Source organism: Giraffa tippelskirchi, chromosome 11, assembly GCF_054371585.1.
Source record: "Giraffa tippelskirchi isolate mGirTip1 chromosome 11, T2T-mGirTip1v1.2.pri, whole genome shotgun sequence".
Lineage (NCBI taxonomy): Eukaryota > Metazoa > Chordata > Mammalia > Artiodactyla > Giraffidae > Giraffa > Giraffa tippelskirchi.
Window position 1 is genome coordinate 116,213,952 of NC_137285.1, and position 13,934 is coordinate 116,227,885.

At 40.9% G+C, this 13,934-nt stretch overlaps 1 protein-coding gene and 1 non-coding gene across 15 annotated transcripts; both read left to right on the forward strand.

Annotated features, from left to right (window-relative positions):
• Positions 1-327: 327 nt before the first annotated feature.
• Positions 328-11,560, forward strand: EIF4G2 (eukaryotic translation initiation factor 4 gamma 2). Of its 14 annotated transcripts, none has more exons than XM_081545272.1 (23): positions 328-411; positions 1,467-1,580; positions 1,689-1,815; positions 2,135-2,200; positions 2,820-2,960; positions 3,501-3,603; positions 4,256-4,387; positions 4,475-4,541; positions 4,839-4,990; positions 5,356-5,466; positions 5,625-5,708; positions 5,797-5,895; positions 6,171-6,312; positions 6,404-6,564; positions 6,946-7,059; positions 7,656-7,781; positions 7,943-8,047; positions 8,135-8,350; positions 8,430-8,688; positions 9,019-9,223; positions 9,380-9,591; positions 9,677-9,798; positions 10,731-11,560. In XM_081545272.1, the coding sequence occupies exons 2-23, from the start codon at positions 1,574-1,576 to the stop codon at positions 10,794-10,796; spliced, it is 2,817 nt and encodes a 938-aa protein (XP_081401398.1). In that variant the 5' UTR covers positions 328-411; positions 1,467-1,573; the 3' UTR covers positions 10,797-11,560. The 14 variants fall into 14 exon arrangements, with proteins under 14 accessions (XP_081401398.1, XP_081401402.1, XP_081401393.1 ...); XM_081545267.1 differs by having other exon boundaries at positions 401-626; positions 1,382-1,580; XM_081545270.1 differs by having other exon boundaries at positions 407-626.
• LOC145528096 (small nucleolar RNA SNORD97) lies at positions 7,112-7,261 on the forward strand. The gene has a single exon (XR_014070165.1). It is a non-coding gene; the product is annotated as a small nucleolar RNA SNORD97 (small nucleolar RNA).
• Positions 11,561-13,934: the final 2,374 nt, after the last annotated feature.

A 13,934-nucleotide genomic window follows, 5' to 3' on the forward strand; every position in this document is an offset into this window, starting at 1 on the left:
GGCGGAAGACAGCAGCCAGGCCGCTGATTGGGTGGCGAAGGAGCCATTCGGGGCGGCTCTGGTGGGTTCGGCTGCCCTAGAGTGATAAGTTCGGCTTCAGACACGCCTCAGCGCCAGCAGCGAGTCGGAGCTCTATGGAGGTGACGGCGAGTATCGGGTGGTGGCTGCAGCAGCGACTCTTCTGAGCTGTTTCAAGCCGGTTCCAACTCCTTCCTCCCCCTTCCCTCCCCCTTTTTTGTTTTCCGTTCCCCTTCCCCCTCCCTTCCCCGTCCCCGACGACCGGATCCTGAGGAGGCAGCTGCGGTGGCAGCTGCTGAGTTCTCGGTGAAGGTGAGTGGAGCTACCGCCGCCGCTGCCGCCAAGTGGAGCGCTCTAAAATGGCCGCCGTTCCTGGCCGCTTCTTCCCGAGCGGTACAAAATGGCGGCCGCAGGCGGAGCCGGGCGGGGCGACGCTTTTCTAGTGTTTCCTTCGGGCTTCTGGCACCTGGAAATTCCTTGTCTTTGTTCTCCCTTTTCGTCGCTTACGGAGTAGGAGGAAGTCGGCAGCCCTAGCGGTCTACGGCTGTCTTCGTGGCTGTCGGCGGCCGTCCTCTCTGGGGCCCGGGCCGGGACGGGCCAAGGCGCGGGTGTGCTCGGACGTGGAGAGAGCGTGGCCGGGCGGCGCGCGCGGCGGGGAGGGACGCGGGCCGGCTGGGGAGGGGGGGCCCAGCCGTTGGCGCGGGACCAGCCGAGGCGGAGGAGTCCCGGAGCCCGGCCTCCGGCGGGGAGGAAGTGTGTGGGGTCGGGGCCGGCGGGGAGCGGTGGGGCTGCCTTTGGTGGGGGAGCGAAGGGCCTGCCCGGCGAGCCCCGCCTGCGACGGGAGAATGGAGGGAAATGAGGGTTTCTGAGCTTTTGTCGATTGGGCAGGGAACGGCGAGGTGGCTGTCGGTCCTTCGGGGATTTATGGGTGGGAGGGGGCCGCTGGAGGCGACGGTGGGTGGGAAGGAGGCCGCCTTTCTGCCCGAGAACAAAGAGCCGGGCGCCCGGCCGCGGGGGCGGCCTCCGCTCCTCCCCGAGGCTTGCCCCCGGCTGCTTCGCTAGGAGGCTGTAGGAAGCACTTCCCTAACTCGGACCTGGGTGGGAGGAATCCACTGCTCTTTTGTTCCCAGGGAGGGGAAAACGGGGCGGAGGTTCCTGCTGCTGCCATGTTGTGGCCCTGGTCTTCCGCCTGCCTGGTGTCAGCCGCTGTGCGCCTCATGTCTCCCCTCAGGCCCTCTGCGCCCAGTTAAGGGGTGGACAGTGGGAAAAGCCGTCTTCAGTTACCCCTTACTCAGTGTTGCTCGTCGTTGAGGCAGTAAAATCTATTATAACGTTTTCACATAGTGTGCCCGTTTGTTAACAGATTTTTCCACTATTGATTTCCGTGGTCAGCTGTAAAGAAGGCAGAATATGGCTTTTTCACGAGATTTGATTTTATCTGTATGTAGGCACTTCTCTGCGTCCTTGAACACAAGTGAATTTCCAAGTGGACAACAAAATTGTACTGTTCATTTGTGTTTTGAGTACGTTCTGTTTTAGTCTTACAAGACCTGCAATGCAGTGTAAGTTCAATCAACTGCAGTGTCAGGCTGAAATACATTGTGACTGAAGGAGGGTTTACAGATTTGTATGTTAGCGGTGACTAATTTTGGTACTCTTTCTCATTCTAGGTTTTTCATTTCTCCCATCCTCTTCCCTCCCCACCCCATCCATTAATATTATTCTTTTGAAGATTCTTCGTTGTCAAGCCGCCAAAGTGGAGAGTGCGATCGCAGAAGGGGGTGCTTCTCGTTTCAGGTATGTGTAGATTTTGTTTTGGCAATTATTGGGACCGAAAGAATAACCACACCAAATAGTTCTGACTTAATTGTGCTGCAGGATTAATTTATAATGTGCATGTACATTTCTTTAAAGCCCTAAAATTTCCACTGTTTTCTGTTTGCTATCTGAAAAATAATTACTTGACTTTCCATTGGGCTTAAGTTCAGTCTTCATCTGTGATGTACTTACTGTAATGCAGAATAATTAAAGAGATCCTGTCTCTGTTTTAAGTGAAACATACCTGGGGATGTACTTTTTTAAAAAAAAAATAAAAGTTTTTTTTTTTTTTAAATAGTGCTTCTTCGGGCGGAGGAGGAAGTAGGGGTGCACCTCAGCACTATCCCAAGACTGCTGGCAACAGGTATAGTAAACAGTAGAGTGACTTATATAACAGATTGAGATTAATGGTCTAACGTTACAACATATAGTTAATAAGACATCAGGAATCCTAATCTTAATGGGCTTGATTTCTGCTACATATTCTAAATATAGACTATCAGTTTTTGATTATTCTTTAGCCAAATCATCTAATAAGAGTTGAGGCTCTCAAACGGCTCGTTTTTTCTCTTATTCTTTGGATTATTTTCACTGATGTTATTTCTTCAAATGTTCATACGAAATTATAATAATAAATCTGTAAGTGTATAACATGGTCATGAGACATTAGAAAATGTTGGTTTTCACGATGTGGATCCTGGACCAGCATCACTGGCATCACTTGTGAGCTTACTAGAGATGTGACTTAGTCAGGCCTTACCCCTGAGCCACTACGGCAGAAACTAGGGTGGGCCTGGGAGTCTTTTTAACAAGTTCTTCAGGTTATTCTGATGCACTGATTGAGAGTTGCTTAGTTGTAAGGGAGTTGAGAAAACCTAAACTGTTTTTTCTATTTAGAAGGATTTTTGATCTGTATGATATTTGATACGTGACTGGATGCTGTGCTCAAGTTCTTATTTTAATTCTCTTAATAATTTTTATAGCGAGTTCCTGGGGAAAACCCCAGGGCAAAACGCTCAGAAATGGATTCCTGCACGAAGCACTAGACGAGATGACAACTCCGCAGCAAACAACTCCGCAAATGAAAAAGAACGACATGATGCAATCTTCAGGAAAGTAAGAGGGTAAGTTTATTAGGTCTGTTTTGTCTTTTACAAGGAGGGGGAGAATGGATTAACTGCTTCTCTTGTGTGTATGCTATATTACTTGAAGGCAATGTTCATACTCGTAAGTGAATGCCAGTGTTGACCGTTTTAAGCTGAAAATCGGCACATCAGTGTTTGGGGCTCAGTTAGTTGCTTTCGGTCATTAGGTTAAAATGCAGAAGCCTACTGTGCTGACATATCCTGTACCTGGTGTGTAAGCCAGTGATGCCAAAATATAACAGTTGAGCTCCTGTATCTAGCCTCGATATTAAGGAGCGAGGCTCTTGATCTGGGTTTTGAGAATGAGATTTTCTTGTCCAGTAGCTGGGAACCCCCACCAGTTAGATAGGTATGTCTTAAATAGGTTTATTTCAACATTGCTTTGGTTAGATGGGTAAGAAAAATGTTTTGATGTTAAAGGGGAAAGTGATGAAAGAGAAAAAAGCAAAATTGAAAGGCTATTTTTTAACTCGATAATTTCGTATGTTGTTCATACCTAGTCTGATTCCTTTTTCGTAGCATATTAAATAAGCTTACTCCTGAGAAGTTTGACAAGCTATGCCTTGAGCTCCTCAATGTGGGTGTAGAGTCTAAACTCATCCTTAAAGGGGTCATACTGCTGGTAAGTTAAATGTTGGCTTAACTGAAAGGACGAGGGAAATATTTTAACCCAGGTTGGGTTTTGAGTGGTTTTTTTGTTGTTTGCTTTTGTATTTATACACTTCATTGTTGCTTCTAAAACTGAGATGTGAATTAAGTGTATGTATATAATTATGATGGTATCAGACTTAGGAGGTCAATTTGAAATGGTATGTACTATGCTTGGGTTAATTGGGTTATCAGGCTCTTGGGGGCTGGGGGTTGCTTTGTTTTTCCTTTTGTGAAAAATACCATGTTTTGGAAATAAGTTAGTTTTATGGTGATTCCATTTTTCCAAGGTAATTTCAACTCCTCAAAGGGGAGCGGGTTTTACTAGTATGAGATATATGTAATTAGACTTTTTTGGTACACTGTAATAGCTAACATTTAAGTGCTTACATTTTTCCAGCCTGTGTGCTGGGCACTTTACATGCCTCATCTTAAGTTCATGTAAGAAGCCTTACAAAAGGGATGTGCTTATATCCAAGTTACCAATGAGGCATTTGTACAGGGAATTTGTCAGAAATTTGTTGTGTGATTCAAGATCCTTAAGACTAAAGGAAGTATTAAGTTATAAAGAAAGTTTTTTTCAAAAGTTGTCATTTAATTTTTTTTTAATGGCATATTTTCTGTAGATTGTGGACAAAGCCCTAGAAGAGCCAAAGTATAGCTCACTGTATGCTCAGCTATGTCTGCGATTGGCAGAAGATGCACCAAACTTTGATGGCCCAGCAGCAGAGGGTCAACCAGGACAGAAGCAAAGCACAGTAAGTGGTCGTGTGTGCTTGCTTATTTTAAGTTGATTTGAAAGGTTTTATTAGCAAACCCTGACAAATGTCTTTTATTTCTTATAGACATTCAGACGCCTCCTAATTTCCAAATTACAAGATGAATTTGAAAACCGAACCAGAAATGTTGATGGTGAGAATTTGTTAAATAGTAGTACTGTGTAGGGCTTCCCTGGTGGCTCAGATGGTAAAGAATCTGTCTGCAATGCAGAAGACCTGGATTCGATTCCTGGGTCGGGAAGATTCCCCTGGAGAAGGGAATGGCAACCCACTCTAGTATTCTTGCCTGGAGAATTCCATGGACAGAGAAGCCTGGCGGGCTATAGTCTGTGCAGTCACAAAGAGTAGGACATGACAGAGTGACTAATAAACAGTACTGTATATGTTCAACTTAATTTTGAATGTTGATTTTATTCTTTCTTCTCTTTAGTCTATGATAAGCGTGAAAATCCCCTCCTCCCTGAGGAGGAGGAACAGAGAGCTATTGCCAAGATCAAGATGTTGGGGAATATCAAATTCATTGGAGAACTTGGAAAGCTTGATCTTATTCATGAATCTATCCTTCATAAGTGCATCAAAACAGTAAGTAATGATTCTGAATTTAAGGTTTCATTAATCACCATGTACATCAATTTCGGGAGAAATGAGTCAATTACAACTTTGCCATCTGAGACTTGGTATGCTAGTTAAGTATTTTAGATTGTTGGCAAAACTGCTATTTAAATGTTGTAAATATGGAAGTATGCAGTGTATTTTGCAAGATAGAGATAGAACTGATTCCCTACTTAGGTTTAAATTGCTCAATTTGGAGAAATTTCTTGAACAGAAACCAGATAAGAATAGTACGCTAGACACTAGGAACTATAAGAATTAGTGGAAACTTATGGAAAAGTGCTACATCTAAACCAAGAATTCATAAACAACATGACATTTATTTCTTTTGGTAGCTTTTGGAAAAAAAGAAGAGAGTCCAACTCAAAGATATGGGAGAGGATTTGGAGTGCCTCTGTCAGATAATGAGGACAGTGGGACCTAGGTTAGACCATGAACGAGCCAAGGTATGTGTGTTGCTGACAGAAACAGTGTAAATAGTTTGTCAATGATTGTATTAAAATGAAACAGCTTACTTTGATAATATAGAGGATTGCCTCTAGTCATTAACTTTGATAATATCTAGAAGTCTTAAATAGTATACATTTTTATTTTTCTCTTTCAGTCCTTAATGGATCAGTACTTTGCCCGAATGTGCTCCTTGATGTTAAGTAAGGAATTGCCGGCGAGGATTCGTTTCCTGCTGCAGGTAAAACTGTTTTCTCTAGATGTGTTGGTAAGTTGACTCTGTTTAGGAGTATTGAAATAATAGTTATTAAAAACTTTTTATATTAAAGGATACCGTCGAGTTGCGAGAACACCATTGGGTTCCTCGCAAAGCTTTTCTTGACAATGGACCAAAGACGATCAATCAAATCCGTCAAGATGCAGTAAAAGTAAGTTTTGCTTTGCTTTTTTATCATTAAGTGGGTTTTATGTTTATAATGGCACAAAAACCCTATTAACATATCTTTTTGAGACTGCCTTATCTTACCAATAGAGCTTAATGTTTTTGGTGTCTTGTATTCTCTTTTGAGAACAAATTGTTGATAGAGAATACATCAATGGCACTCTTATCCAGAGAAGTATTTTCGATTTTCCTGCTGTAAGAATTTTTACTTTATATAAAATAGTGTCTAGAAGTAAGCGTTTATTCACTTTATTTCTGAAGGATCTAGGAGTGTTTATTCCTGCTCCTATGGCTCAAGGGATGAGAAGTGACTTCTTTCTGGAGGGACCGTTTATGCCACCCAGGATGAAAATGGATAGGGACCCACTTGGAGGACTTGCTGATATGTTTGGACAAATGCCAGGTGATTTTGAATAAAAGATGGTTTCGCTGCATTAAATAATGAGCTTAACAGTTTTAATAGTAAAAGGAGTTCTTCATGTCTGTATTTTAAGGAAGCGGAATTGGTACTGGTCCGGGAGTTATCCAGGATAGATTTTCACCCACCATGGGGCGCCATCGTTCAAATCAGCTCTTCAATGGCCATGGGGGACACATCATGCCTCCCACACAGTCGCAGTTTGGAGAAATGGGAGGCAAGTTTATGAAAAGCCAGGTAAGAATACATTCAAGGATGTTTAGGCAACAAGTAATTAAATTTTAGAATACATAAGGTTAGTTTTGTTTTTTTTAAAGTGTAAATATTTTAGGTTTAGAAAACCTAAAAACAATGTTTTTCTAAACCAAATTTATATCTGTGACAAAGTTATTTCAAACTGGGTGAAATATATTGTTAAGATTAGTAAAGTATTAGTAAAATCACATCACTTTATTTGACAGTTAGGTTAGAATTTTACTCTTCTGTTTTCATCTTTTACTTTCTCTGGGCAGATGCATTTAAGCTTTCTTGTGGCTTGGCCTCATCACTTTGGTACTTGATTACCATAATTTGTGGACCCCTTTTTATCTAGACTTTCTTTCTCTCTTTCTGAAATAGGGGCTAAGCCAGCTCTACCATAACCAGAGTCAGGGACTCTTATCCCAGCTGCAAGGACAGTCGAAGGATATGCCACCTCGGTTTTCTAAGAAAGGACAGCTTAATGCAGATGAGGTACATTTGCCTATATTATTTATATACCATAGTTTGTCAATTCAGAAATCTCTTGCCCGATGATTATAAAAAAGACGCGTTATTAAGAGGACTTAATGCTGGAATTCTCTATCTTTACCTTCTTTCTCTCTCTTCTGTACTACTATTTCTTTCTTTGAATGTCCAGCGTCCTATGAGCGAAGATTATGAGATATGAGGGCAAGTCTTCAGTTAGAGTAAGGAAAATGGTTGTCAAGATTTTGATTGTGACTTCCCTGCAAATGGAATGACTCAAGATAAAACGTTTTCTAAGCTCTAATAATCAAATTTCCTGGTTTTTATTTTCATGTTTTAGTGATGCTAATCCTTGGAGAGTTGTGGTATAAATACAAGATTTATAGCCATGTTGTATTTTTGTTTGGATCAGATCTTTAGCTTCTTCCTATAAATTAAATATCATAATAGTAACATTTTTAGTTATTTAACTTAGATTTCTGCCATAGGTACTATCATGTTTGTATATGCTGAATTAACTTCAGGACGTTGCAGCATTGCAATTAATGTTAGTTTGCCGCTTGTTAACTTGAATATCTGTTTTGCTTTGTTTTCGATTCTAGATTAGCTTGAGGCCTGCTCAGTCTTTCCTAATGAATAAAAATCAAGTGCCAAAGCTTCAGCCTCAGATAACGATGATTCCTCCTAGTGCACAACCACCACGCACTCAAACGCCACCTCTGGGACAGGTATGGGGTGTATGTAGTATGACATTTTCAATCGTTCCAGTACCTTTTGAAGATATCTGAAGACTGCTTTTTAATGTTTTCTCTCAACTTCATAAGCACTTTTTTTTAACTATTAAAAAGTTACTAAACATTTCTACTTAATCATTTTACTGTTCTTTTAGACACCTCAGCTTGGTCTCAAAACTAATCCGCCACTTATCCAGGAAAAGCCTGCCAAGACCAGTAAAAAGCCACCACCATCAAAGGAAGAACTGCTTAAACTAACGGTAAGTCTCAAATAATCTGATTGTTTAACTCATGAGAGTGTATTTGAGGTAGGAAAACTAAAGATATTTGGACTTGATTCTTTTCAGGAAACTGTTGTAACTGAATACCTGAATAGTGGGAATGCAAATGAAGCTGTCAATGGTGTAAGAGAGATGAGAGCTCCTAAACACTTCCTTCCTGAGATGTTAAGCAAAGTAATCATACTGTCACTGGATAGAAGTGATGAAGATAAAGAAAAAGCAAGTTCTTTGATCAGTTTACTCAAACAGGAAGGGATAGCCACAAGTGACAACTTCATGCAGGTAGAACACTTTCTGATTGTATAAGAACTCTTCAAATTTGAACTGGCTATGAACTGACTGTGTACTATATCCTTTTCAGGCTTTCCTGAATGTATTGGACCAGTGCCCAAAACTGGAGGTTGATATCCCCTTGGTGAAATCATATTTAGCACAGTTTGCAGCTCGTGCTATCATTTCGGAGCTGGTGAGCATTTCAGAACTAGCTCAACCACTGGAAAGTGGCACCCATTTTCCTCTCTTCTTACTTTGTCTTCAGCAGTTAGCTAAATTACAAGATCGAGAATGGTTAACAGAGCTTTTCCAACAAAGCAAGGTCAATATGCAGAAAATGCTCCCAGGTAAGAGAATGCTGGGGATTTTTGTCTTTAATATTAGATCTAAAAGTCCTTAGTACTTTGAATTTATATAGTTAATACTTTGAATTTATATAGGTCAGTGTGATTATCCTGTCCAGATAACAAGAAGCATTACCACAGATAGACTTCACCTTTATAAAAACGTTATGATGATGTAACTATTTTCATTTGGTCCAATTACAAAGTTTCCTTTGTTCAGTTCTTTTATTATTTTACATAAATCTTGTGCCTTTGGGAAATTGTAAGACAGTTTTAATAGACCGAATGAGTAAAATGAATTACCTGATGATGAGAACGGCTTTGTCTTTTCAGAAATTGATCAAAATAAGGACCGCATGTTGGAGATCTTGGAAGGAAAGGGACTGAGTTTCTTATTCCCACTTCTCAAATTGGAGAAGGAACTGTTAAAGCAAATAAAGTTGGATCCATCCCCTCAAACCATATATAAATGGATTAAAGATAACATCTCTCCCAAACTTCACGTAGATAAAGGATTTGTGAACATCTTAATGACTAGGTAAGATAACAAAAGTTGGGCTTTTCTACATCGAAAACAGTTAGCCTGTGTTTAGTTTACTAGGAAGAAAGTCTACAAGGCAAGGGATTGAGAATTATGTTTCTTGAATTAGAAATTTCTCATTTGGAGGTTGTAACAAGATCTTTTTCTGTGCAGCTTCTTACAGTACATTTCTAGTGAAGTAAACCCACCCAGTGATGAAACAGATTCTTCCTCTGCTCCTTCCAAAGAACAGTTAGAGCAGGAAAAACAACTGCTTCTTTCCTTCAAGCCAGTAATGCAGAAATTCCTTCATGATCATGTTGATCTACAAGTTAGTGCCCTCTATGCTCTTCAGGTGCACTGCTACAACAGCAACTTCCCAAAAGGTGAGAGGACTAGAATCATAATTACAGCAATTGGATGAGCAGTTCTTAAACACACTAAATAATGGTGTTACATTTTGTCTTCCAGGCATGTTACTCCGCTTTTTTGTTCACTTCTATGACATGGAAATTATTGAAGAAGAAGCTTTCTTGGCTTGGAAAGAAGATATAACCCAAGAGTTTCCAGGGAAAGGCAAGGCTTTGTTCCAGGTAAATCTTAGAGAAATTTGTTGTGCTTTTTCCATTTTACTTGGTATTACTTTAATGAAGCTTTTAAAGTGAAATATAAGCAAAAATAGCTCTGTTAATATTGCATACTGATTTTCTAACTTACAAAGTGAAGTCTAGCCCTGAGGGAAATTTTTAATGTCGGGGGGATTCCACAGCATACATCAATCACCTGGAAAGTAATTTTCAAAGGAAGTTTCAGGTCTGATTGTAGACATTGTGCCTTAGGTCTGTGTGTGGTATACAACTCAGGATATTCTCATACTACTTTTCCCAGGGGCCAGGCTTTGAGAAATGCTAATCTGTAATATTCTTCACTCCTGAGGTTCTTAAGCTAACTTCAGAAAGATCACCGTGACAGTGTTTGTCCTTAGTCTTGTCCTTGGGGAACCTGGTCCTAAAGTTCTGGGTGGGACTAGAAAGTACTCTTCTGGGATCTTCTTTGTCCCCCTTCTCTCTCCCCAACATCGCTAACACTTAAGTTTGGGATGAGCCACTGTCCCATATTAAAACAATTCGAAAGTGTGATGGGAGTGGTGTTAAAAGAATTGACACCCGAGTTAACTGGCCGTAAACAGCTTGTGTTAATTGTTTACCGTTTAGTTGTGTCTGACTCTTTGTGACCCCATGGACTGTAGCCTACCAGACTCCTCTGGCCATGGAATTCTCCAGGCAGGATTACTGAAGCGGGTTGCCATTTTCTCCCCCAGGAGATCTTCTCTACCCAGGGATCAAAACTGCTTCTACATTGACAGGCAGTTCTTTACCCCTGAGCCATCAGGGAAACACTGCTTGTAATTATAAGATGTGTGGTACTGTCTGAAACTTTTGTTCTTGGGTCGGTTGGTTGATTGGGGATACTGCTATACTGTATTTTCTAAGTACTACTTATTTTGTTAAATTACAAATTACAGGTGAATCAGTGGCTAACCTGGCTAGAAACTGCTGAAGAAGAAGAATCAGAGGAAGAAGCCGACTAAAAGAACCAGCCAAAGCCTTAAATTGTGCAAAACATACTGTTGCTATGATGTAACTGCATTTGACCTAACCACTGCGAAAATTCATTCCTCTGTAATGTTTTCACAATATTTAAAAGCAGAAGCACGTCAGTTAGGATTTCCTTCTGCATAAGGTTTTTTTGTAGTGTAATGTCTTAATCATAGTCTACCATCAAATATTTTAGGAGTATCTTTAATGTTTAGATAGTATATTAGCAGCATGCAATAATTACATCATAAGTTCTCAAGCAGAGGCAGTCTATTGCAAGGACCTTCTTTGCTGCCAGTTATCATAGGCTGTTTTAAGTTAGAAAACTGAATAGCAACACTGAATACTGTAGAAATGCACTTTGCTCAGTAATACTTGAGTTGTTGCAATATTTGATTATCCATTTGGTTGTTACAGAAAAATTCTTAACTGTAATTGATGGTTGTTGCCGTAATAGTATATTGCCTGTATTTCTACCTCTAGTAATGGGCTTTATGTGCTAGATTTTAATATCCTTGAGCCTGGGCAAGTGCACAAGTCTTTTTAAAAGAAACATGGTTTACTTGCACAAAACTGATCAGTTTTGAGAGATCGTAAATGCCCTTGAAGTGGTCTTTGTGGGTGTGAAACAAATGGTGAGAATTTGAATTGGTCCCTCTTATTATAGTATTGAAATTAAGTCTACTTAATTTATCAAGTCATGTTCATGCCCTGATTTTATATACTTGTATCTATCAATAAACATTGTGATACTTGATATAGTTGTGTGACTTTCAGTTCAGTTGTTCAGTCATGTCCAACTCTGCGACCCTGTGGACTCGAGCACGCCAGGCTTCCCTGTCAATCACCAAGTCCCAGAGCTTGCTCAGACTTATGTCCATCGAGTCAGTGATGCCATCCAGCCATCTCATCCTGTCATTCCCTTCTGCCTTCAATCTTTCCCAGCATCAGGGTCTTTTCCAAGGAGTCAGTTCCTTGCATCAGGTGGCCAAAGTATTGGAGTTTCAGCTTCAGCATCAGTCCTTCCAATGAATATTCAGGACTGATTTACTTTTTCTCCAACACCACCGTTCAAAAGCATCGATGCTTCGGCACTCAGCCTTCTTTATAGTCCAACTCTCACATCCATACATGACTACTGGAAAAACCATAGCTTTGACTAGACTTTGAAGTAGTGCATACAAATATATGAAGAAGTGACAGCTTTTGAGATAGGTCTTTATTTAGGAACTTTAAATACATAGACATACATAATTTTGATCAGGAAATTCAAGGTGGTTGTTCCTCTTTATTTCAGGTTACTGGAAGTAACCAATATGTACTTCCTGTAATCAAGGACAGTGCTGAGAAGTCTGAATTGGGAAGGACATTACTAATGCATAGCATTACATGCATAGCAACAAAACTTGAACTTGCCGACATCATCATACTGAAATGCATGGTGAATGCATTCACACTGATTTTACCTCCCAGGAAGTTCTTAAAACCCTACAGTAACCATTAAAACTGGCTCCTTACTCTTAACTTCAGCTAGCTCTTCACTGTATTCTAGCAAACTTGATTGAAGTTTTATAACATTGATGGTTTCTGGTAGATAGTTTTAATTTCTTAAGTTGGGTATCAAGAAGCTGACTTTACTAGGCTGTAGATAAAAATGGCATTCCTGGTGCCTCTACTCAACCCTCCCCAAGGGGGAAACTTGGCAAAGTATTCAGTGAGTCTTGGCTTCATTGACAACCAGAATTTCCCAATTCAGCTAGAGAATTGGGCCAAAAAGTCCCAGAGTTCAACCTGGTGTGCCATCGTTTGCCAGAGGGTACTTTCATACCTCCCCACCCTGATGCTTCAAGAACAAATATCTAAAGAGTAATATTCCCGTCTTGCGAGTTAAAAAAAAAACGGCATTTTACAATCTGCCACACTACGGAATGACAGTATTTGTATGTTCCTTGTATGAAGGACAACGCTTTGGTATCAGTGTACAAATAGTTACACGTAATAGTTACGTGTCGAAGATTCCACATCATACCCAACTTTGGTATTCGTTTATATACAGCAAGACAGGTTGTCTTCATTTTGCCGACTCCTTTTCTTCCTGTTCTCTATTCCCGTTCTTCATTCCTACACCAGAACTGTCGAGATCACCAGTAACTCCAGAGCTATTAACTAGTAGGTATTCATTATCCCATAAGCAGCATTTAACAATTTCTTGAGACTCCAGAGCATCTCTTCCTTCTTGCTCTGTTCTTTCTTAATCTCCAATGGCAAGTGCCTGATGTCAAACCCAATGTCCAATTATCAAATCTTGTTGATTTTCCCTTCAAAACATTAGAAAATTGAGTAACTCACCTCTTCCACTGTGGCGCTCATTTCTCACCTGGATACCATGCCAGCCTTAACTGGATTCTCTGCCTTCACTCTCCTTTTAGTCTCGTCAGCAGTAGCCCGAGGATGAGGAATCTTTTCAAGAAAAAGCAAACCGCTTAGCACAAAATCTACCAAAGTGACTTCCCACCTAGATTTTTAAATCAGTACTTAAAATTGTGCTAAAAAGCCCTAGGTCTGATTTAGTGTCCCCTCCTGCCTCTACCCACACCGTATTTCTCTGATCTACTTTTCTGCCACTGACTCTTGCTCATTCTGTTCCCACTACCCTGGCCTCCTTGAGGTTCCTGGGATGTGCCAAGCACTGGAGGTTTTCTGTTCCTGCTACCCTGTGGATAACTGGGTGATGGCTCTCTTCACCTGTCAGATCTTGGCTCAAATATCACTATATAGGGTCCACACTGTCTATAATCTCGGGCATACCCTTCCTCTCTTCCCTGCTGTAGGTGTCTCCTATGTCTGCCACTGTTTTGTGATATGCTGCTTATTTGCAATTGACTATCTCCAGAATGTGAGGAGCATGACATTTTTGACTGGCTCACTGCTGTATCCCCAGAACTTATTAGTGCCTAGCATACATAGGGCTTCCTTTGTAGCTCAGTCGGTAAAGAATCTGCTTGCAGTTCAGGAGACCTGGGTTGGATCCCTGGGTCGTGAAGATCACCTGGAGAAGGAAATGGCAACTCACTCTAGCATTCTTGCCTGGAAAATCACATGGACAGAGGAGCCTGGTGGGCTGCAGTCCA